Source organism: Castor canadensis, chromosome 4 (genome assembly GCF_047511655.1).
Source record: "Castor canadensis chromosome 4, mCasCan1.hap1v2, whole genome shotgun sequence".
NCBI lineage: Eukaryota > Metazoa > Chordata > Mammalia > Rodentia > Castoridae > Castor > Castor canadensis.
In genome coordinates, this window is record NC_133389.1 from 185,312,899 (window position 1) to 185,334,478 (window position 21,580).

The 21,580-nt window shown below is 41.1% G+C and overlaps 1 protein-coding gene and 1 non-coding gene across 9 annotated transcripts in view; one reads left to right on the top strand and one right to left on the bottom strand.

Annotated features, from left to right (window-relative positions):
* Positions 1-21,580, top strand: part of Farp2 (FERM, ARH/RhoGEF and pleckstrin domain protein 2) — a 106,048-nt gene that overhangs the window by 33,227 nt on the left and 51,241 nt on the right. For all 8 annotated transcript variants that reach the window (XR_012447457.1, XR_002212000.2, XM_074072272.1 and 5 more), the window contains exons 3-7: positions 11,308-11,412; positions 12,765-12,807; positions 14,118-14,196; positions 16,635-16,732; positions 20,007-20,121. Coding sequence is in view for 6 of the 8 variants with exons in the window: in XM_074072272.1 (XP_073928373.1) it covers positions 11,308-11,412; positions 12,765-12,807; positions 14,118-14,196; positions 16,635-16,732; positions 20,007-20,121 (440 nt within the window). In the remaining 2 variants the exon portion in view is untranslated. The remainder of the gene's footprint in view (positions 1-11,307; positions 11,413-12,764; positions 12,808-14,117; positions 14,197-16,634; positions 16,733-20,006; positions 20,122-21,580) is intronic.
* On the bottom strand, positions 2,453-2,559 carry LOC141422787 (U6 spliceosomal RNA). The gene has a single exon (XR_012447511.1). It is a non-coding gene; the product is annotated as a U6 spliceosomal RNA (small nuclear RNA).

A 21,580-nucleotide genomic window follows, 5' to 3' on the forward strand; every position in this document is an offset into this window, starting at 1 on the left:
AATTATTCAGAATCTAGTCAGGAGACAAAAACTACCCAGCAACTTAAACTGGGAAATTTAGCTGAAATAATTAACTAGTAACAGGAGATTAACTAAGGAACAAGAGGTGAGGAGATGCTAAAGAATACAGGCATAGGAGATGTACTGAGCTACCACCCCTAGGGCTGAGGGAAGAAAATGCAAAGAAGAGACAAACATTGGGAAACGGCAAAGTTCATGGAGGTATCATGGGAACAGGCAAGCCAGTCAGGGCTGGAGTATCTTCTGGCCCTCCTGCACACAGCTGGCAAGTATACCCAGAGCCCCCACATAGGAGAGAAATTCCTTCTCCTTGGATTCCCCGCCCCCAGCACCCTCTGTTGGCAAGCTAGCAGGTGAAGAGGAGATTCTGCAGGGCCCTGTTCCAGCAGCACAAAGCAAAGAACAAGAAGTGTGGATTTGGGATGGAGAGACAATATATAACTTGCTTACCCATATTAACAGGTTTCAATTTGGGGTTTTTAAGTTTTACTGATTCCTTGAGTAGTTTAAAGGAAACCATTGTTGAAAGAACTAGGATATCAATGGTTCCATTGACAGGCAAGCTCGCCTCTACCCACATCCTATAATAGAAGATGATTTGTGCCAGTTGGTCTGTTTGGTCTAAGAACATGGAATGCATGTGGCCCAGAGCCCTTCCCCAGAAGCAGAAGTAACCATTCACACCTCTGTGCTCCCAGATTTAATACCAGTGCTAATGGTTCTGAGTACAATTTGGAAAAGAGCTTTGGTGGACAGTATTTTAGGAATATGTGAGAACCCAAGACTTGAAAGTGTGCCAGAATAAGAATGAAAAGCCTATCAAAAATGTTGGTGACCTTTCAAAGAATCTAGAATGAATGTTGCTACAGTTTCTTGTAGCTCTCAAGATTATTTTCATAGTGCAGTATAATATTATAAAAGGCAAGTTGGAGTTGATCTGATTACTAGACAAGAAAAATCTTAAGTAGTGAGGGCATCTCGACAGGTGCAGGAGTTATAACTTGGCACGTGAACTATAAATGGGCACATGGAGCAAACAAGTTGAAGGACAAAACCTAGCTCCTTCCCGAAGAATTTTCCCACAGCACTAAGACAAAGAATAAAGCAGTGCTTTGTCAGCTAAGCTTTTGTGCCCATTTCCATCTAGACACAATCTTTAATGGAACTTTTGTGGATGTAGATTTTTAACAATTTGCTTTATGTCTAAGCTTGGGGAAGGACTTCAGTGCCATGACCACACAGAAAATAAAACATTGAACAGAAAGTTTTGGGTTTTAAGTTATATTTTATATATTGTGTTCTCAAAAGTTTTCTTCCTCAGCCCACATTTGAAATAGTTCTGATCTGGGTGACTGTGTTGTTCAGTGGGACATGATTTTGACAGCAGGTTTTTCTTCCATTCTGAGTTTTGTCGATGATACCAATGCTTTAGGTGACTAGAAGACCTTTCTGCTTTATCTCAAGAAAAGTCTTATTTCACCTGATTGTTGCTTTGGAAGCAGGCAATAGATATTATAGTTCAACTGAAGCTGAATTTCTGTATTTTTAGGGACAAAAGATAAACTTTTTAGTATAGAAGATGTGAGAAGGTAAAAATGGACATGTGACAAATAAAAGTGACACTCAGAGCAAAACTGATTGTGACATTCAATAAGCTATAGTCCATGTCCTGAGGCACCTATAAAAATCAAGAGGTGGGGCTGGGGGAGTGTCTCAAGTGGTACAGTGCCTGCCCAGCAAGCATGAGGCCCTGAGTTCAAACCCAGTACTGCCAAAAAAAAAAATAATCAAGGGAGTGACCAAGAGAAACTGGACATGGAAGCAGGCAAGGGAAGCCAGCCAGAACAGGACCCATTTTTCATGGCATTAGAAGGGGGAAGAACAGCTGGTGTCCCCTAACCCATTCCTCTTCCTTTAAACTCCTGATCCCCTTCCAATTGGCATTGGAACCTCTTTGTTCCCCTTTGCACACTCAGTGAACTCTTGGTGATGATTTTGGCAACTTCAGGAGTAAACGACAATTCTCACAGATATGGCTCCTTCTAACCCCCTCCCCCCAAAAAAATTAAGGGCAGTGAATGTCTGAAAAATTATTTCAGCAAATAATACTGAAAAATATTACCTCACAAAAAATTCTGGAAGTTCAGTATGTTTAAAATACATGATGGAAAAAGTGATTTTTTTTCAATGTCTCTCATGATTGGGGTTTTTTTTTACAGTGCTGGGGACCCAGGGCCTTGTACATGCTAGGCAAGCATTCTACCATTAACCTACAGCCCTGTTTTACATACATATTGGCAAGAGAAAGAAATTATTGATACCATTATGAGTAAATGCACCCATTGTAGACAGGTTTTCCAGCCCCTCTGTTGACTTATCTTCTTTGTAGACTCTCATTGAGAATGTATTTGTATTCTTTTTTTTTTTTTTTTTAAATATGGAACGCTTCACGAATTTGCGTGTCATCCTTGCGCAGGGGCCATGCTAATCTTCTCTGTATCGTTCCAATTTTAGTGTATGTGCTGCCGAAGCGAGCACAGTATTTGTATTCTTAAGGACCCATCCTAATTTCACCATACCAAGAGGTGTGTGAACCTCTCTATGTGTGGCCAGTAGACATTTTCTGGTGGTGCCCATGATGTTCTGTGTGTGAAGTTGGTGAGCTGCAGTTTTGGACTTGGAGATCATATGTATCAAACAAGGTACAGAACAGTTTCCTACATTATTTCATTATAGTCCCATAAAACCCTTTCTGGGTAAGAATTGTATTTATTCCTCAAACGAGGAAAATCAAGGCTGTGGTATGTAGCCATCTAGTAGAAATCAGGATTCCAGCTCTAGAGCCTGTGTCTCATGAGTGTCTGACAAGACTTGCTCCTTGTGATAAATGCAGAGGCTGGGTAATGCCTGGTGAACACCTGCTTGTCTTCTGCTGTGATCAAAAGTTGACCAGCTCTTGAGTTGAACAGCTACCTGTGCAGCTTAGAGATGACTCAGCAACACACCCAAGGGTCAAAGGACTGAGAACATAAACTCTACCTTATTGTATGCCTCATTATTTTTGCCATCTGTTGTATGTTGGGTATGATTCCCCCAAAACGCTTATGACTTGAAGGCTTGTTTCCCCCAGCTGTTAGCAAATTGGATCATGAGGGTACTAACTTCATCAATGGATTAATTCATTGATAGAGTCCATTAGGAGGTGTTTATTCCAAGTGTGATGATCAATTTTAATTGTCACTTTGATTGGATTGAGAAACACCTAGGAGATTAGTAAAGCAAAGCCCTGAGGATAGCTGTGATGGCATTTCCAGAGACAGTTAGATCATGAGGGGCTCTGACCTAATGAATGGAAGAATCCCTTGATGGCATCATTGGGAGGTGGTGAAAGGTAGGAAGTGGGGCCTACCTGGAGGAAGTAGGTCACTGGGGACTTGTCCTTGGGGCTGTATCTTGGCCTAGCCCCTTCCTGTATTCCCTCTCTGCTACTGACTGCCATGATGTGAGCTGCTCCCTTCTATGTCCTGGCCACATCAGTGGTGTGAATTTCTCTGCCCCATAGTCTCTCTTCCCTGATGAACTTGAGCATTTAAAATAAGTCCTTTCTCCCTTAAGTTGTTCTCTTGGGCATTTTGGTCACAGCAACAAAATAAAATCTTAACATACCAAGTTTTGTTTTATCTTTCTATAGTTTACATTGAATTCATATTGTACATGTTGTAAGGTAGGGGTCCTTGTTGATTTTCTCTTACTGGGGATTCAGTTTCCTTGGCACCATTTGTTGAAAGGATCATTCTTTCTGCACTGAATTCCAGTGGTACCTTTGCCGTAAGTCAGATGACTGTGTGCATGGTGTCTGTTTCTGGACTTTAGGTTCTACTGGTCTATTTTCCTATCTTTACATCAGTATCATACTGTCTTAAATTACTATAGCTTCAGAATAAGTCTCAACATCTGCCAGTGGAAGTTACCTAAATTTGTTCTTTTTTGATGTTTGAGGCTTTGAGGTTTATATAACTTTTAAATTTGCTTCTAGTTTTCACAGACGTAAGCTTCTGGGATTTTCATTAGAATGGCACTGAATTGATAGGTCATTTGTGAAAAAATGTTTCTTAGAATAGAAACTTTTCTCAGCAGTAATAATAATACTCAGTATTGCGGTTTGTAGAAATAGAATTGCTTTCTCGTGTATTGACTTTGTATCCTGTGGCCTTGCTAGATTTACTTATTCTAATATTGCATGTGTAGATTCTTGTTTTCAGCTATTAAGATTCTATATTTTTTAACATTTTAAATTTTTATTTTGAAGCCACTTCAAACTTACAGAAAACATGCACTAGTTAAAGAATCTTTTTTTTTTATCTCAATCATTTTAGAATGATTTACCAACCCTCTTCCCCAACATCCTTACACACCTCAGATGTATTTCCTACAAACAAGGACGTTCTTTGTCAGTATAATGCAGGACATCAGCATGGAGCCATTCCTACAGTCTGGTCCTCAGCCCCTGTTCAAATTTCCCATTCACCCAAATAACATCCTTTATTATAGTGCACAGTCATATCTTTCTGTGACTCAACCTTTGACATTCAGGACCTTAACACGTTGTGTGTGTGTGTGTGTATGTGTGCGTGTGTGTGTGAGAGAGAGAGAGAGAGAGAGAGAGAGAGAGAGAGAGAGAAACTGGAGTTTGAACTCAAGGCTTCATGCTGGCAAAGCAGGTATTCTACCACTAGATTCACATTTCCAATCCATTTTGCTCTGGTTATTTTGGGAATGGGAGTCTCATGAACAGTTTGCCTAGGCTGGCCTCAAACCACAATCCTCCTAATCTCAACCTCCCAAGTAGCTGGGATTACAGGCATGGGCTACCGGTGCCCAACTACCTTAACAGTTTTGAAGACTGCTACAGGTTAGATATTGAATGCCCCTCAAGGGCCCATGTGTTAATGGTTTGATCCCAGATAGTGCTGTTGGAATACGGTAGAACCTTTGAGAGGTGGGCCTGCTCTAGTGAGAGGTCCTTAGACAATTGGGAACATACCCCTTAAGTGATAGTGGAACCCCATGGCCCCTCCCTCATCTTATTTTTGCTTTCTGGTCATTGAGGTGAGCAGTTTGGTGCACCATGCACCCCTGCCATGATGGGCTGCCTTGTCAGTGACACAAAGCAATATCCCCTCACCCCATTCTTGAACTGGAGCCTCCAAAAACGTGAGCCAAAATAAACCCTCTCTCTTTTTTGGTGGTACTGGGGTTTGAACTCAGCTCTACCACTTGAGCCATGCATGCAGCCTTAAACCCTTTCTCTTTATAAGTGAATTGTCTCTGGAATTTTGTTAAGAGAAGAAGCAACTGACAGAAACAAAGATCACAACAGTTACTTTGTTAGGTGTGTGTCAGACTTTGCTGTTTCCTCATGACTGGACTGGGTCATGCATCCTTGGCAGGGATAGCACTAAAGGGGTGCCAGATGCTTATGCATTCTGTTACAGAGCACAGGATTCAGTGTGTCCCATTTCTGGTGATGATTGCTTTGACTACTTGATTACTGTGGTATCTGATGGACTCCACAGTAAAGAGGTTCCTTAAAGCCATGGACACATCTCTCTGCTCCTCAGACTTTGAGCTTATTCAATTATAGGTCCTATTCTGTTCAGTTGGGTTTTCATAATCCTGTCCCTACTTGCTGTGATGGTCAGTCTGTCCCAGATGTGGCCATTGAAGATTGCTCTCCATCATTGGACATACCTACGTCACTCTGAGGGCGTCTCTGCTTTCCAGCACAGGATGTTCCTTGTTTTATCTTTATCTTCCTTGCCTTAGACCTAGCATCAGCCCTTTCTCCTACGAATGTTCATGTGCTCCTTGCTTTTGGAGTCTTCTATTCACAGGACCTCTCAGTGCGCAGTTAGGGGCTCTGGCCTTCCATGTCAGGCCAAGAAATACCTTCTCTCTTACTGTTTGACATCCTGTTCCAGGCTGCAGCCTTTCTTGGCCACACCCCACACTCCCTTACCCCTCTGGCTTCCTGTGCATGGTCCTTTGTGAGCACAGCCCACCCCCCATACTCAGCTTATTTTTTTTAAAAAATAATTATGGATTTAGGACTAGAGAAGTGGCTCGAGAGGTAGAGTACCTGCTCTGCAAGTTTGAAGCCCCAAGTTCAAACTCTAGTCCCACAAAAAAAAGAAAAAAAAAAATATATATATATATAGACCTAAAAAAAAGTTGCATGTGTTCATGATACAAATTTGAAAAAGCATAGAAGAATAAGACAGTCACATAGTTCTGTTGTCTGGAACCAGCCACTATCCCTAGTTTACTGTGGTCTTTACAGAGAGAATCTGTGCATCTGTCTACATGTGCACACACCCATCACACATTCCATCTCTACCCACATTTCCACATTCCTCTGCTTACCAGAGGGAGGCGTATTGCTGCTCTGTACCTTGCTTTTGTCTCTTAGCAGTGTGTCCTGGAGATGCTTCCATTTTAGAACAGAGAGCATCCTTGCCCTACAGCTTTACCTAGAATTTCATCATTCAATGTACCATAATTTATTAGGCATAATAAATAAATCTTTTGGTATATATTTAGAGTCTATTTAATGATTTGCTGTTAGCATTATTGCAACAAATATTCTTTAACACACATGAATTTGTATCTGTGAAATGCTTCTAAGAAGTGGAATTTTTGGACAGTGGTGTGTATATTTGAATTTTGGTTGCCTGGCCCCCCTAGAGGTTGTACTTTGTTCCCACCAGCCCTACATGAGCTCGCCTGTTTCCCACACTCTCAGACACAATGTACTTTCAGACTCTTGAGTTTTGCCAATCTGATAAACCAAAAAAAAAAAAAAAAACCAGTATCTCAGTGCAATATTGATTTGCACATCTCTGAGTCAATAAGCCTCTTTTTATGTGTTTAAACATAATTTATGTTTCCTTTTTTTGGGAACAGCCTGTCCTTTTGCCTGTTTTTCCTTCTTTCTTTTTAATTTTATTATTTTTACATTTACTGTTTATTGTTAAGGATGTAGAGGAAGAACCAGATGAGGAAATACAAAGGGCAACCTATAGGGAAGGACATAGTGCCCTCTGGGCACCCCAGTCTCCTAGCATCTTCCTGTGTTCAGCAACATGGAGGCTCCTTGTGTTTGTGCTTAGTGTGAAATCTTTTTACTTGCTGATTCTTGCCGTCTGGTATGTTTTAAGAAATTAGCCCCTTTGTTCAGCATAGAAGCTATCATTTTTTTCCTCTGTTTGCCTTTGAAGAACTCTCTAGCTTTATAATGTTTCTTTCTGTACAGATTGAGGTGTGTGTATGTTACCCAATCTCTCAAAGTCTCCTATTGCAGCTTTTATCTTCTGTAGCCTACTGAAAATAGAGTATACAGCAGAATTATCTTGTTGTAGTACTTTGAATAGATGCTTTTTTAACTTACTTTGAATTTATTACACTGTAAAGCATGAAGTAAGGGTATAGTCTCATTTTTTCCAGATGGATACCCAGTAGTATTTATTGTGTTTTCTGTTTCTCCTCACAAATTTGAAACATCACTTTTATCAAATCTATCAGTATTTTATATTTTTTAGTGTATTTCTTTACCTCCTGTTCTGTTCCACTGATTTGCCTGTGTAGACATACAACATTACCACCCTTGTTAATTACTGTTTTCAATAATCTTAATGTCTGATAATACTAGTTCTCTCTTTTTTTCTCAGAATTTTCTTGTCCATTCTTGCATTCTTCTTCTTTTTCTGGCACTAAGGGTCAAATCCAGGGCCTGTTCATAGCAGGCAAGCATGCACATCTACCACTGAGCTGTGACCCAGCCCTGTGGCTACTTTTACATCTTTGGAAAAGTGTCTCTCAAGTCCTCTGTTCATTTTGCCTGGTTATTTGTTTTCCGTTGTGTGGGTTCTTTACTATATGGTTTGTGACTATTTTTTTGCATATCATTTCCTGTTTCATTAAGAATTTATATCAAAGCCAGGCACCAGTGACTCATGCCTATATTCCTAGCTACTTGGGAGTCTGAGCTTGGAGGATTACAGTTTGACACCAGCCCAGGCAAATAGTTTGTGAGTCCCTGTCTCAAAATAACCAGAACAAAAGGGACTCTGGGGTGTGGCTCAACTGTCAGAGTAACTGCTTTGAAAGTGCAAAGCCCTGAGTTCAGTCTCACAAAAAAAATTGTATCAAGACTAGAAATTGATGAGCAGGGAGCCACAGCTCAAGTGGTAAAGCCCTTGCCAAGCACAAGACCCTTGGTTCAGTCCCCAGTACCACAGGGTGGGGAGAGGGAGGAACTGGAAATTGATTTAATTAGATCCTTCTTAGCCTCTCAATTATTCTAATCATAGTATTATTTTTTCTATATGATCTGTTGATATGATATATTAATAAATTTTCTAATATTATTTAACTGTCCTTCTGTTCTTTAATAAACTTTACCTGATTATAGTACAGTATTCTTTCAGTTGTTACTGCCTTATATTTGCCAATAGATTTTCCTCTCCTTTTTGTGTATATTAATTGTACAAAAGGTCTTGTTGTAATATTTCCATACATGCATATAATGTACATTGATCAATTTCACCTCTTCTATTATTCTTGTTTATCCCCAGATTTGCTGATATTTTACTTAGGATATTTTTAATTAGTCCATAAATTTGAATTTTTCTGTAAGGATGCATGTGTATGAGTGCGTGGGTTTGGGGGAAAAAAAACTCCCCATTGATTTGAAGAAATTTAAATAGCTTTGGGAATGTCCATTCCTTCAAGGTTTATAAAAACACTTGAATCTGAAGCATTTTGTGGGAGTTGAGGCTGGTTTCAGGTGATACAGAGAATATGAAATTCCTTTTGTTATTCAAATTTGGGATAATTGAGTTAAAAAAACTTTATTCGTTTATATTAGTTTCACATTTGGAGATTGACAGTATCCACAGATGTATATTTATGTGCAACAAAACAGGATAACAGGTGCATCTTGAACGTGTGCCTGTGCATCTGCATAGTTGGCACAGGGATTTCCCTGGTCCAGTAGGACAGACCTGCTGGTAGAAGCCCAGGCTGCACCACCCTGTGGAACAGTTGGTTTGGCACCTGGGTGGCCAGGCAGTAGAAGAGGAAGGACCCAGAAATGGGGGCGGGGTGGAGAGGGAGGAGCACAAACAGTGTATACACAGGTAAGTAAGAGTAAAAATGATGAAAGAAAAGGAGAAAAAAGAGAAGAAGAGGAAGGATGGTTAGAGGAATGGCCTCCTGTTTCGTTGGAAGAGGGCTCAGCCCCCATAACGGCCATTGGAATCAGAAGCAGCAGTAGGTGGTCGAGAGTTAGGCATTGTGGTGCACCTACTGTGTGCTAGGCCCAGAGACACAACCATGGAGAGGACCCAGTTCCTGCCCTTTGGAATTCACCTTCCTAAACAAAAAGGTAGACAATCAGTGCCATGCTACAGGTGACTACCAAGTAGTATGTGAATAGAATTGACAGAAATTAAGAGGCCATCACAGATGCTTGAACTTTGTATTGGATTTCAACAGATGCACTAGAGGCTAACAGAAGGGAAGGGAGAGGGAATTTCCCTAAGGGAATACTTGAGGCATGCATGGGCTCTCTCACTCCAAGCCCACCCTCAGCCTCAAACATAACCACCACTGTTAAGTAGAAAGTCACGAGGAAGGACTGTTCTGCATGGTTATCCTGGTAGAGGGGATGGAGGTGTGGGAAATGGATGGTCTAAGAGGATTCCTAGCATGCTCCTCTAACTCAGTGGTTTTGGGCCCACAAGGGATTGATAGAAAACACTGTGGTTGCCATGATTTTCAGCTGGTTAACCAGGGTGTTTGTTTGCTCAGTCTGAGAAGCACAAGTTACAGGTGTGTTCTCTGAGCTACAGAGCACCCCTCTGAGATGCCCACCCTATCAGAGTTCTCACTGATAGGCTATAAGAGTTGATGCCAGTGACTTCAACCCCGGATAGTCACTGTTTTGTTTTTTTATAAATTGTATTTACAATGTAAGGCCACTCTAGCTCACCTTCCATTTTAAGGTGGCGCTTACTGTACTTTTATTTTCTGTGTGCTTTTTTGTTACAAATGAGTGCAGACTTTTATTCCTCCAAAGAATTCTTCAAGGAACCTAAACATTGCTGATACACAGAAAGTCTGCCGTTTAAACTTGAAGAAGTATAATGTCTTGAAACAAAAGACCTGCCTCCCTCCTCCTCCTATCAGTCCTGAAACAGTGGTTACTGTTAAAGATTTGGTGTACAGCCCTCATTCTTACTGTATATAAATTTATAAATGGTGTGTGTATTAGGAAACAGAATCATATTCCATAACATTGTACAGAAACAGAACCTTTTATTTTCTTAACTAATCTGTATGCTATAGACTTTATTCCATGATAGTACATAGAGAGTTCTGTGTTCTTTCTGAGGGTTGCATAATTTTCTTTTATGGCTATATACTACTACTTATTTTACCAATCCTTTACTGAATTAGTTCTGTGAAATTAGCTCTGTACAGTTTGAGACTATCTTAGGGGAAAGTTCTAGAAGTAGACTTGGCTGGGGCAAAGATAAATGTACACTAAATTTTGAAGAGTATTTTGAACCCACCTTCCCTCCAGCGTTGTATTAACTTAAATTCTCCTCAGCACTATGTTGTCATAGCTATTTTCTCACACTTCCCATCTTCTGTGATAGATGAAAAGTAAAATCTCACTAACTTATCTTTTTATTAGAGAGATTTAGAACCTTTTTAATGCTTAATTGCCATTTCTTTTCTTTGCCTAAATTGTAAGAGTGAAACAGAAGTTAAATTGTATTATATTTTCAGTATGTTTCTAGATTGTAACTTTGTTCTCTTCAGAAGTTTTATAGCAGTCTGAGTTAACTAATGCAAATGCTGTCAAGTGGAAAATTGTTCACGGGGATCCTATAAAGAGACTGTGGGACTCCATTTTTTAGCACATATCAAAATTATTAGATAGATGTTAACTGAAACTAGAAATGATTTCTGTAGCCTAAAATAACACAGAAATATGAATAAAAACACACTAAGAATGTAAAATGGAAGAGTTTTTTATATTTATGTACTTATTTTGTTTCTAAGCACTGATGCCTCAGATTCACGTGTTTACTTTGTGATAGTTGTAAGTCTTTCTTAGACACTAGGAGGCAAAATGAAGCAAGAAATTGCCAGTTTTCACAAATTTTCATGGTTCTCCATCCAGTCGGTGAACTTTTTTTTAAATCTGTCTCCTTGCAGCCTAAGTGTGATGGCCAGGTTTTGCTGACACAAGTGTGGAAACATTTGAATCTGATCGAGTGTGACTACTTCGGGTTGGAGTTTCAGAACATCCAGTCCTACTGGGTATGTGCTTTTGACTCGATTTTGGAAACGAGCTCTGGCTGTGTTATAGAGTATTTTTATGTGCTCAATGCACAAAGAGGCTTTGGGAATCTACTGTAATGACATAAATAAGATATTTGATAATCAGCACATTATTCTTACCAAATTCGTGCTATTAAAATATTTTATTTTTAGCTGTAGAAAATATATCTTCCTTTAAGTTTGAATGCACAGCCTTCCAAACCTTGTTCTGTCCATTAGCACATGTACCAAGGAAACCCTTCTTCTGGGTTATCATAACAACCTCTGATGCATCCTACCTGATAATCATATCAAAAGTGGATTTTGATCAAACTAACTCATTTTGCTAGTTTAATAAATAAATAGATATAACCTAAAAAAGTTAGTTCTTTAGTATTTATAGATGTAACTACTTTAAAGAAGTCTACAGTTGGGCTGGAGGTGTGCCTCAAGCAGTAGTAGTGCTTTCTTTGTGAGTGGCTGCCTGCTTTGCAAGCTCAAAGCCTCGAGTTCCAACTCCAGTCCCACCATCACATGGACCTCTGTGTGGCCTCTCATGTCCTCAGCAGTACAGCTGTTTGCCTGAGTTTCTCTGCTCTGATGCTACAGCAGACCTCTTTCATGCAGCAGCACTCCTGATTTGTTTAAAGTGCAGTGTGTACCAAATATTTGTTAGGTGTTAGCACATGTTATTGGTAGGGCTGATGGAGTGGCTTAAGTGGTAGATCTCCTGCCTAAGCAAACATGAAGACCTGAGTTCAAGCCCCAGTACTGCCTCTTCTATGCACACAAACAACTGCATTCTGCTTGACTCAGTAGAGGTATCCAATATGAAAGCAAGTTTAATGTTATCCCAACTTCATGAAGCAGCCATTGCTGAGCTTGCACAGTTTGTTGTACCAAGATTTAATTTGTATGTAAGAGGGCAACAGAGCTGGTGGAGTGATTCTAGTGGTAGAGCTCCTGCCTAGCAAACATGAGGTCCTGAATTCAAACCCCAATACCACCAAAAAAAAAAAAAAACACACTCTTTAGTCAGGTGCCAGTGGCTCATGCCTATAATCCTAGCTACTCAGGAGGCAGAGATCTGGAGGATAGAGGTTCGAAGCCAGCCCAGTCAAATAGTTCACAAGACCTTATCTCAAAAAACCCTTCACAAAAAAAGGCTGGTGGAGTGGCTTAAGGTGTAGGCCCTGAGTTCAAGCCCCAGTACTGTGGAAAAAAAAAAAAAGGCAACAGAATCAAATATTTTTCATAAATATTTCTATTAATTAAAAAAATGATATTTTATAGCATACTTATTAAATAAATTATCTAATAGATTTTTTTCTCTTCTGTTAAATCCTCTTTAGATTTGGCTTGAACCTATGAAACCCATCATTAAGCAAGTACGAAGTAAGTCGTTTAACTTTCAAACTTCTATTCATTTAAGATGCCTTGTCCCTGAGTTCAAATCCCAGTGCCACCAAAAAGATACAGTGCACAGCTGATTTTCTTAGAAGCCACTATATATTTAAGGTGGAGCGGCTCAAGTGGTAGAGCGCCTGCCTAGCAAGCATGAGGCCCTGAGTTCAAACCCAGTACTGCCAAAAAACCTTTTTAAATAAAAATTAAAAAAACGATGCCTTGTGGCTATACCAGGTGGCTTACGCCTGTGGAGGCTGTTCGAGGCCAGCCCTTAGCAAAACCCCATCTCAACAAAAAAGCTGGACATGGTGGTGTGTGCCTGTCATCCTAGATATGTGGGAGGCATAAGTAGGACTGTAGTTCAAGCCAGCCATGGCAAAATATGTGAGACCCTACCAAAAAATAACTATAACAAAAAGGTTAGGGACATAGCTCAAGTGGTAAAGTGCCTTCCTAACAAGTGCAAGGCCCTGAGTTCAAACCCCAGTACAAAAAGACACCTTGTTCTGGAACATTCAGACCCTAGGCGTGTCCATCATCACTTTGTAGATGGCACTCATGTACTTACTGATGATGGGTTCCTTGCTGTTTAGTTTTGATCTGCAGTGCAGGGCTGGGGACATGGCTCAAGTGGTAGAGTGCCTGCCGCAAGTTCAAGGCCCTGAGTTCAAACCCCTGTACTGCCAAAAAAAAAAACCTGCAATGAAAGGTGGGAGAAATAGATTTAATTCAGATGGTCCTAGGTGACTTGCCTCAAATTTGGAAGTCACAAGTGCTGGGTTTACATGCAGGCACCACCACTCCCAACCTTTGAATTTTAATGTGTAATTTTCTGTTTATTTTTAAAGGTTTTTTGACTAATCTCTGCTTATGGCAAAAGACTTGAAATTTCTCTTTGATACTTGTGATTGATTCTTAGAACTCATAAATTCATGCATAGGAAAAAGTTTTTCCTTCTGATACCAGGGATTGGACTTGCCTTGATCTTTCTAGTCAAGCACTCTACCATTCAGCTACGCCCCCAGTCCCTTTCCTTATAGTTTGTTTTTCAGATAAGGTCTCACACTTTTGCCTAGGTTGACCTCTAACTATGATCCTCCTACTTCCACCTCCTGGTTAGCTGAGATTATAAGTATGCACCATCACCCCAGCCAGAAAACTTTCTAATATCATCTTATTTAGAAAAAAATGCTCTAACAGTCTGTTTAAAAGCATAGGTCAGTTGCACAGTAATATATGGCAAGAGTTGATACAGAGATTGTCTGTATTTGTGAAGTTGGAAATTTTTCTTCTTACAGGGCCAAAGAATGCAGTGCTTCACCTGGCTGTAAAATTTTTCCCACCTGATCCTGGTCAGTTGCAGGAAGAATATACAAGGTGAAGAGCTCACACTGAACTGGCGCTGATGTCAACAGGAGTTTTATATTCCTTCATTATGATTAAGAATGAATGAATCAGTATATTGGTATAACATAAAAATAGTAAATGTTAGAACAGTGAAAAGAAGCATTTTGGCAGTTGATTCTTTCACAAACACAAGTGTGAAGTTGGACTTAGAAGAAAGGTTTATCATACAAACTTTTAGAATTAAAACTGGAATTGATATTAGGTAGTGATATTCTCTAGATGAACTTAGATTTATTTATGTGCGTGAAGTTCAGAGGAGTTTTGCTCATATACATAATAAATCTGTGTAACTGGGAGAAGTACACTGTGTGATGGACTTTATGAGTGTGAAATATCTTAGGTAGTTTCTTTTGCTACTCTAATTCAATGCTGATTTTTTGCAGAAATTATTGAAGAAAATGCTAACAGTAGTCATCTGGCCAATAGATCCAGAAAGCTTTTTTCTTGTACTTTTTGGCGCATACATGTATCGGTTTTACACTGTGGAATAAAGCAGTAACCTAAAAATCAGCTCAAACACCAGGTCAGCTGCAGGTGAAAGAGAATGGGGTGCTCTCCTAGTGACTGTAGAATGACCCTTAGCCCTGAGGCTTGCCCAGACCAGGTTCCAGAATGAACCACAGCATAGCATCTTATGGACTGTCTCTTAAAGGCTTCTGCAGACCATGGTAATATCAGAAAATCTTGAAGTACCAGCTGCAAGGAAAGGAAGAGAGCCCTGCAACTCAACCTCTCATTTTTAACTTGAGGAGAGTAATCTCCAGGATAGCAGAAAAGTGCTTTTTTTGTGTGAGTAAGCACAGACTTACCTTGATAGTATATTGGGTACCTGAAAATCACCATGAAGTTTCTATTGAGGGAGTCTCACTTTTAAATATATCCCTGAAAACTAGGGGTAACAGAAAGTGTTCTCCAGGATCCTGGGTCTAAGACTCAGGACTCATATGAAGTCAGTTTTACAGCTACTCCCTTTCTCTCATTTTTTATGCAGAAGGCCTTTTTTCTTTATTTGTTAAAAAGTACATGTTTGAGTTGGTCATGATAGATCAGGCTTTTAATCCCAGCTACTTGGGCGACAGAAGTAGGAAGATTACAGTGCAAGGCTGGTTCTGGGCAAAAAATGTAAGACCCTTGGTTGAAAAACAAAGCAAAAAGGGTTGTGGTATGGTTCAAGTGATAGAGCGCCTGCTAAGCCCTGAGTTCAAACCAAAAGAAAAGAAACAATAAGTACATGTTTATGGCAAAGAAAAACCTTTCAAATAAAGCAGTCTAGAGAAAAAAAAAATCCTTTGTCCCTGCCCACCCACCCACCCAATTCTTCATTTAAGTGCCAGTGTTTGAGCAGAAATTTTCCCAATGAATGGCCCAGGGACATAAGACCTTAATGATACAATTGTTGGAAAGCAGTACCAAGAAATACATATTGAACTATGGGCTGAATTTTTCCCCCATTCAATAGCATGTGTTAGACATCTTTCCATAGTAGTGTAGTCTGTAACCTGGTTTATGTAGTCATTCTCTTACTAGTGCGTATTTGTGCTATTTTCATTATTTTCTCTATTAAAATGCTGCAAAGAAACATGATGGTCCACATTATCTTTGTAAACTCAGAATTCTGCTATAGAAAAGGTTTGTAGAAATGGAACTTACAAGTTCAAGGGCATGTACATTTTAAATTTGAAGAAAATGTAGTGGATTTTGATAGCTTGCACGAGAGTGGAAATTCTTTAATAAGGCCAGGTAAGTTTCTCTTGTTCACCATTGTATTCCACCTCCAAGAACAAAACTTGGAACTTAAAAGAGTAATATATGCTCAATAATTACTTGTTGATGGAATAAATATGTAAATATTTTCAGATTGCCTTCTCTGGTTGCATTCTCACCAGTGATATTTCAGAGTGCCTGTTTCTCAGATCCTAACCAAGACCCAATATTACCAATCTGTTAAATTGCACATTTTAAATTTAAGTTTAAATTTAAGCTGCTTCTTAATTGTGTATTTCTGCTATTTCACCTAAAATTGTGAGTGCAGTTTTACAATATGAATTTGTGAACTTCCTCATTGAAGGTATTGCTGCAGAAAGTGTGATTGTGTAGGAATCTGGTATGCCTGAAAGAGATCATTTCTCTTCCCTTTGTTCTCATTGAAATGCCTCTACGTAGGCTCAGCACTTTGGGTACTCTGACGTGTGTGACTCAGTCTGCTGAACTGACCTTTGCTTGGTGCCTGTTCATTGCATGAAAGCCCTTTTGTAACCTTGCTGGTTTCATGAGAGCCCTGCATTTTGTTCACTCTTGGTTGCTGCTGCTTCCCAGGGCTTGTTTGCTCTATTGCTTCAGAGATTTGTCTGCATTACATTCAGAGAACATGTGGAGTTGATCTTTGTCTTATTTTGAACTCCTTCTAGGTACTTGTTTGCCTTGCAACTCAAGAGAGACCTACTGGAGGAGCGCCTGACTTGTGCCACCACCACTGCGGCCCTTCTCACATCCCACCTTCTGCAGTGTTAGTATCTCCACCCCCAGAGGGAGGCCTGTACAGGCGATGTCCTGGGTACAGCACCACATTTAGTTGCTGGTACACATGTATAACTAACAAGCCTGATCAAAAAATGAGGCACTTCTATTCCAATATACTCTTAATAAGCTGAAGTTTAATTTCTGTAAAGTGGGATTCCTTGAAGCAAACAGTCTCTACCTATAGGCTCAAGGCCGAAATCTGTAGCCACATGGGTTCTGTCTCATTTATGCTTTTGTGTTCCTCCCACCACTCCTACTGTGTCCTGGCGCTCAAACCCAAGACCTTACAACATGCTAGGCATGTGCTCTATCACTGAACTACATCCACAGCCCTTGATGGGGTTTTCTTGTGTTGTTTTGTGATGCTGGGGTTAGAACTCAGGGCCTACACCTTGAGCCACTCCACCAGCCTTTTTTTGTGATGGGTTGAGATAGGGTCTCGCAAACTATTTGCCCAGGCTGGTTTTGAACTAATATCTCTCTTGATCTCTGCCTCTTAAGTAGCTAGGGTTATAGGCGTGAGCCACTGGTGCCCAGCTTTCCTTGATGTTTTGAGACACTCTGTAACTCAGACTGGCCTTGAACTCTCTCTGCCTGGGCAGTGTTGACAATTATAGATGTGTACCACCGCACTGGTTGCCTTTGTGCATCTCCCTTCTACAGCCAGACCATAAACAAGGTTTCAGCATGCCCAGAAAGGGACCTCCTGAAGGTGAAAATCACAGTCCTCTCTGACTAAACCTTAACTGTGAAGGAGAAAGATAGCTTTCCTTCAGTATCTCACATGGAATAAAAGATGGCACAGAAGAGCGTGAAGAACTAAAGTTACTTCAAAAACAAAAGTGAGGGCTGGGAGCATGGCTCAACTGGTAGAGTGCCTGCCTAACTTGACATGAGACCAAGTTACCACACACACACACACAAATACACACACACATACACACACACACACATATGAAGGGAGGAGGAAGTGATTTTAAAAAGTGACAGTGTATATTTGCTCAAAGTACATTATATGCATGTATAGAAATATCTCAGTGAAACTCTGTAGAATTAATACACTAATAGAAAAAAAGTAAACAGAAATGTAGGCGGAGATTCTGAGAAACAGGTGTTTGCTTTATAGAGCCTCATGAAGCCATCAGACTCGAAGGGAAAATGCTCATATTGCTTCTGAACTGGAGGCCAGGCCATGTCCTTTGCATAGGCTGACCTGTGTCTCTGAGACTTCAGTGCAGGACATCTAGTGCAGGAAGCTTCAGAAGTTTTAGAAGTTGGTAAGCACAGCAGAGATTCAGTGAGTATCCTCAGACAAACCCTCTTCAAGCAGCAGGTTTTACCATGGATTTGCCTGCCTGCTCTGTGGGACTTGACTACATAAATAAATACTTTTAAACTGACTTTGTTTTGTTTCTCATTTGGTCTGAAGGCTTCCCAGGTACACAGCTTTTCAGTGTATTCTTTTTTTTTTTTTTTTCATTTTTCTTTTATTATTCATATGTGCATACAAGGCTTGGTTTATTTCTCCCCCCTGCCCCCACCCCCTCCCTTACCACCCACTCCACCCCCTCCCGCTCCCCCCCTCAATACCCAGCAGAAACTATTTTGCCCTTATCTCTAATTTTGTTGTAGAGAGAGTATAAGCAATAATAGGAAGGAACAAGGGGTTTTGCTGGTTGAGGTAAGGATAGCTATACAGGGCATTGACTCACATTGATTTCCTGTGCGTGGGTGTTACCTTCTAGGTTAATTCTTTTTAATCTAACCTTTTCTCTAGTTCCTGGTCCCCTTTTCCTATTGGCCTCAGTTCTTCACAACTCTTGGTGGTGCCAAGAGTGTATGCTTAGCCTGTGAGGTATAGCAACTACTCAGCTGCAGCTTTCTTTTCAGAGTGTCCTTCTCAGATCAAAGGAAGCCAGAGAGACACAGTATATTGTGAACTGGGTCTTTCTGCTACAGAGACAGTTGGGCAAGTGGTAAAACATAAATAGAGTCTGAATCTGGGTGGGGAGGGAAGCTTGCCATAGGTCAGAATGTCCCTCTTGGTAGGTATGGATAACATGAGTGGATGGGCACCCTGTTGGCTGTTCACTCTCAGATGTTTGTGGTGAGGGGAGCTCAGCCTGTGCTTGCAACCTTACTATGAAGTCTTACTGCTTAAAATTACTGGATTTGATAGTATTAAGAATATTTGTAGCCTTAAAATACATGAAGTAAGGAAATTTGAAAAACCCTAAAGGAAAAAAAAAAAAGATTTAAAACACAATACATTTTCTTGGTCACTGTAGCTATGAGACAACCTTTTTTATTTATTTTTGTGTGTGGATCTGGGGTTTGAACTCAGGACTTCGTGCTTGCAAAGCAGGCACTAGACCCCTTGAGCCACTCCACCAGTCCATTTTGCTCTGGTTAGTTTGGAGATGTGGTCTTGCAAACAATTTGAGCTGGCCTCAAACCTCCAGTCCTCCTGATCTCAGTCTTTCAAGTAGCTAGGATTATAGGCATGAGCCACCAGTGCCTGGCTTTGTGTGTGTGTGTGTGTACGCTGCTGGGGTTTGAGTAAGCTTCATGCTTACTAGGCAGGCACTCTACCACTTGAACCATACCTCTAGCCCCCATGAGGCACCTTTTAAAGTGTGCTTCTAAAAAATAATAAGCACATTAGACTCAGAGTTCACCCTTTGCCTCTGTAGAGTCCTCACCAGAGTCTTTGCTTTTCAGGAGTCAAAAATTCCCTTCACCTGCATTTTTGTTTTCCTTTTAATAGTATAAAATATTTGGAAAAATAAAATACAAAATCTTGTGTTTGCTTTTCTTTTTGCCAGTAGTAGTGTTTGAACTCAGGGCCTCATGTTCTAGGCAAGCTTTCTACCATTTGAACTGGATCCCCAGCCCTTTTAAGTTATTTTTCACACAGGGTCTCATGTTTTTGCCTAGGGCTGGCCTTGGGCCACAATCCTATCTCTGTCTCTTGCTTAGCTAGGGTTATGCACCACCATGCCTGACTTGTTCTTTAAATTATGGTCTTACTTTTTGCCTGGGCTGTCCTTGAATCATTATCTGCCTGTCTCTGCCTCCCAAGTAACAAGGATTAAAGACTTGAGCTACCATACCTGGCCAAAATCTTGAGTTTTTCAGGATTATATTTATCTCACTACCAATTTAGGGTAATTTTTTGCTGTCAGTTTATGCACTTGCATGCACAATGCTTGTCATTTGTTTCAAAATCCAAATGACTGACTTTCATTGTCTCATCTCAGCTGAAATAGGAGATTATGATGAAACCCTGGATCGAGAGCACCTCAAAGCCAACAAGTACTTGCCCAACCAGGAACTCTCTCTGGAAAAGATATTAGACTTCCATCGGGAGCACACGTAAGTCTGTCGGGATTGGCTGTTAGCACGTGGTTCCTGCAGTAATGACTAAATGTGTAGCCCAAGGGAACCACCGTTGAGCTTCTGTAGGATTTGGACTGCAGAGATGACTGTTGCTCCCTGGTCCCAAGACATGCACCTGCCCTCATCATGTGGCTCTGCTGACACAGAGCTTAGGCATACCTGAAAACCACTGCTTTAGGAAGGGCTGGCAAGGACACCTGGTGAGAAGGACCTTGTGAGCAGAGTGCTCTGCTTGGGCAGGAGCTGCTGCTTGCCTCATGGAGGAACTGAGGAGAGCTGCGTTCCCTGCAGAATGGCAAGGAGTCATCCTCCCATGGGAAGCCTACTCTGGTGGAGTAGGACCGAAATGACTGCATCCACCTGTGCTGGGCATCGGAATCATGGCGGCAACCACGTACTTTGATTTACCCCTTTGATTTCGCTAAGAATTAACACTGGTGCTCTCTTCAGGCAGAATGGAGATTACTGATGAGGAGGGGCTTCTGTGAGCTCAGGTACAATAACTAGGAGCTCTGGTTTATCAAAGGGGGAGCTTGGCCTGTGAGCATCCTGGAAGACCTGGCCTCTGTGAAGAAGTCCCTGCTCATACTTTGCCTGAGTAAAGCTGAACTGGGACCTACTGATGGCCCTCTCACGTCTGAGTGCCAGCCACCATTACAGATCATCCCCTCCTCTAAGCACCAGTGAGTCAGTTTGAACGTCACAGGCCAAGGTTCTTGCCCCCACGGGTCTTAGAGACCCCTGCAAGAGTGGATTTCATGCATGTTACCATTCACAGTACTTGGGGAGTGCTTTTTGTGTGTCCCTCACGTTGTGGCAGGCACTGAATATAGAAAAGTACTCCTGCAAATGAACACAGAAAAAGCATACCTCCTGCACCATAGCTAGGGTCCAAGCACAGCCTATTTGGGAGTGGGTGTAGTGAAAACAGTTGTCCTCCGGGAGGCCCTTTGAGGAAGCAATCCAGGCAAAGCACATTAGTCTGGGAACAGGGAGGAGGAAGAAGGAAAGGCCCAAAGTGACTGACACTGATGGTTGCAGTTCATGCACTGGCAAGAGTAGAATGCCAGCTGGTACAGGAGTCAGTACGGTGATTAATCAGTGCTCACAGTAAGCCAGTTGCTGTGCTGGCATTTGGTCCTAAGTTCCCCTGCGAGGCATGCATTGTCATTACCCCCTTTTGTGTGGGCAAAACTGAGCATGCATACCTCTGACTTAGATATAATATGTGGGGTACCGCTGGTGTCTGTTGGTGCTTGTGGCCCGGAGTCCATTCACCTGGTCCTTGAGGAAACTGCTGGATCTGACTCCATTTACCTGGATGCCCTTGGCTTTACCTCTTGCTAGCCTTTTCTCTTCCTCCAGCTGGTATAAGGAAAGGTGTAGCTATTATGAGTCTAGACCCTGATGCCCTCAGAGCAAAGAGCGCTTTTCC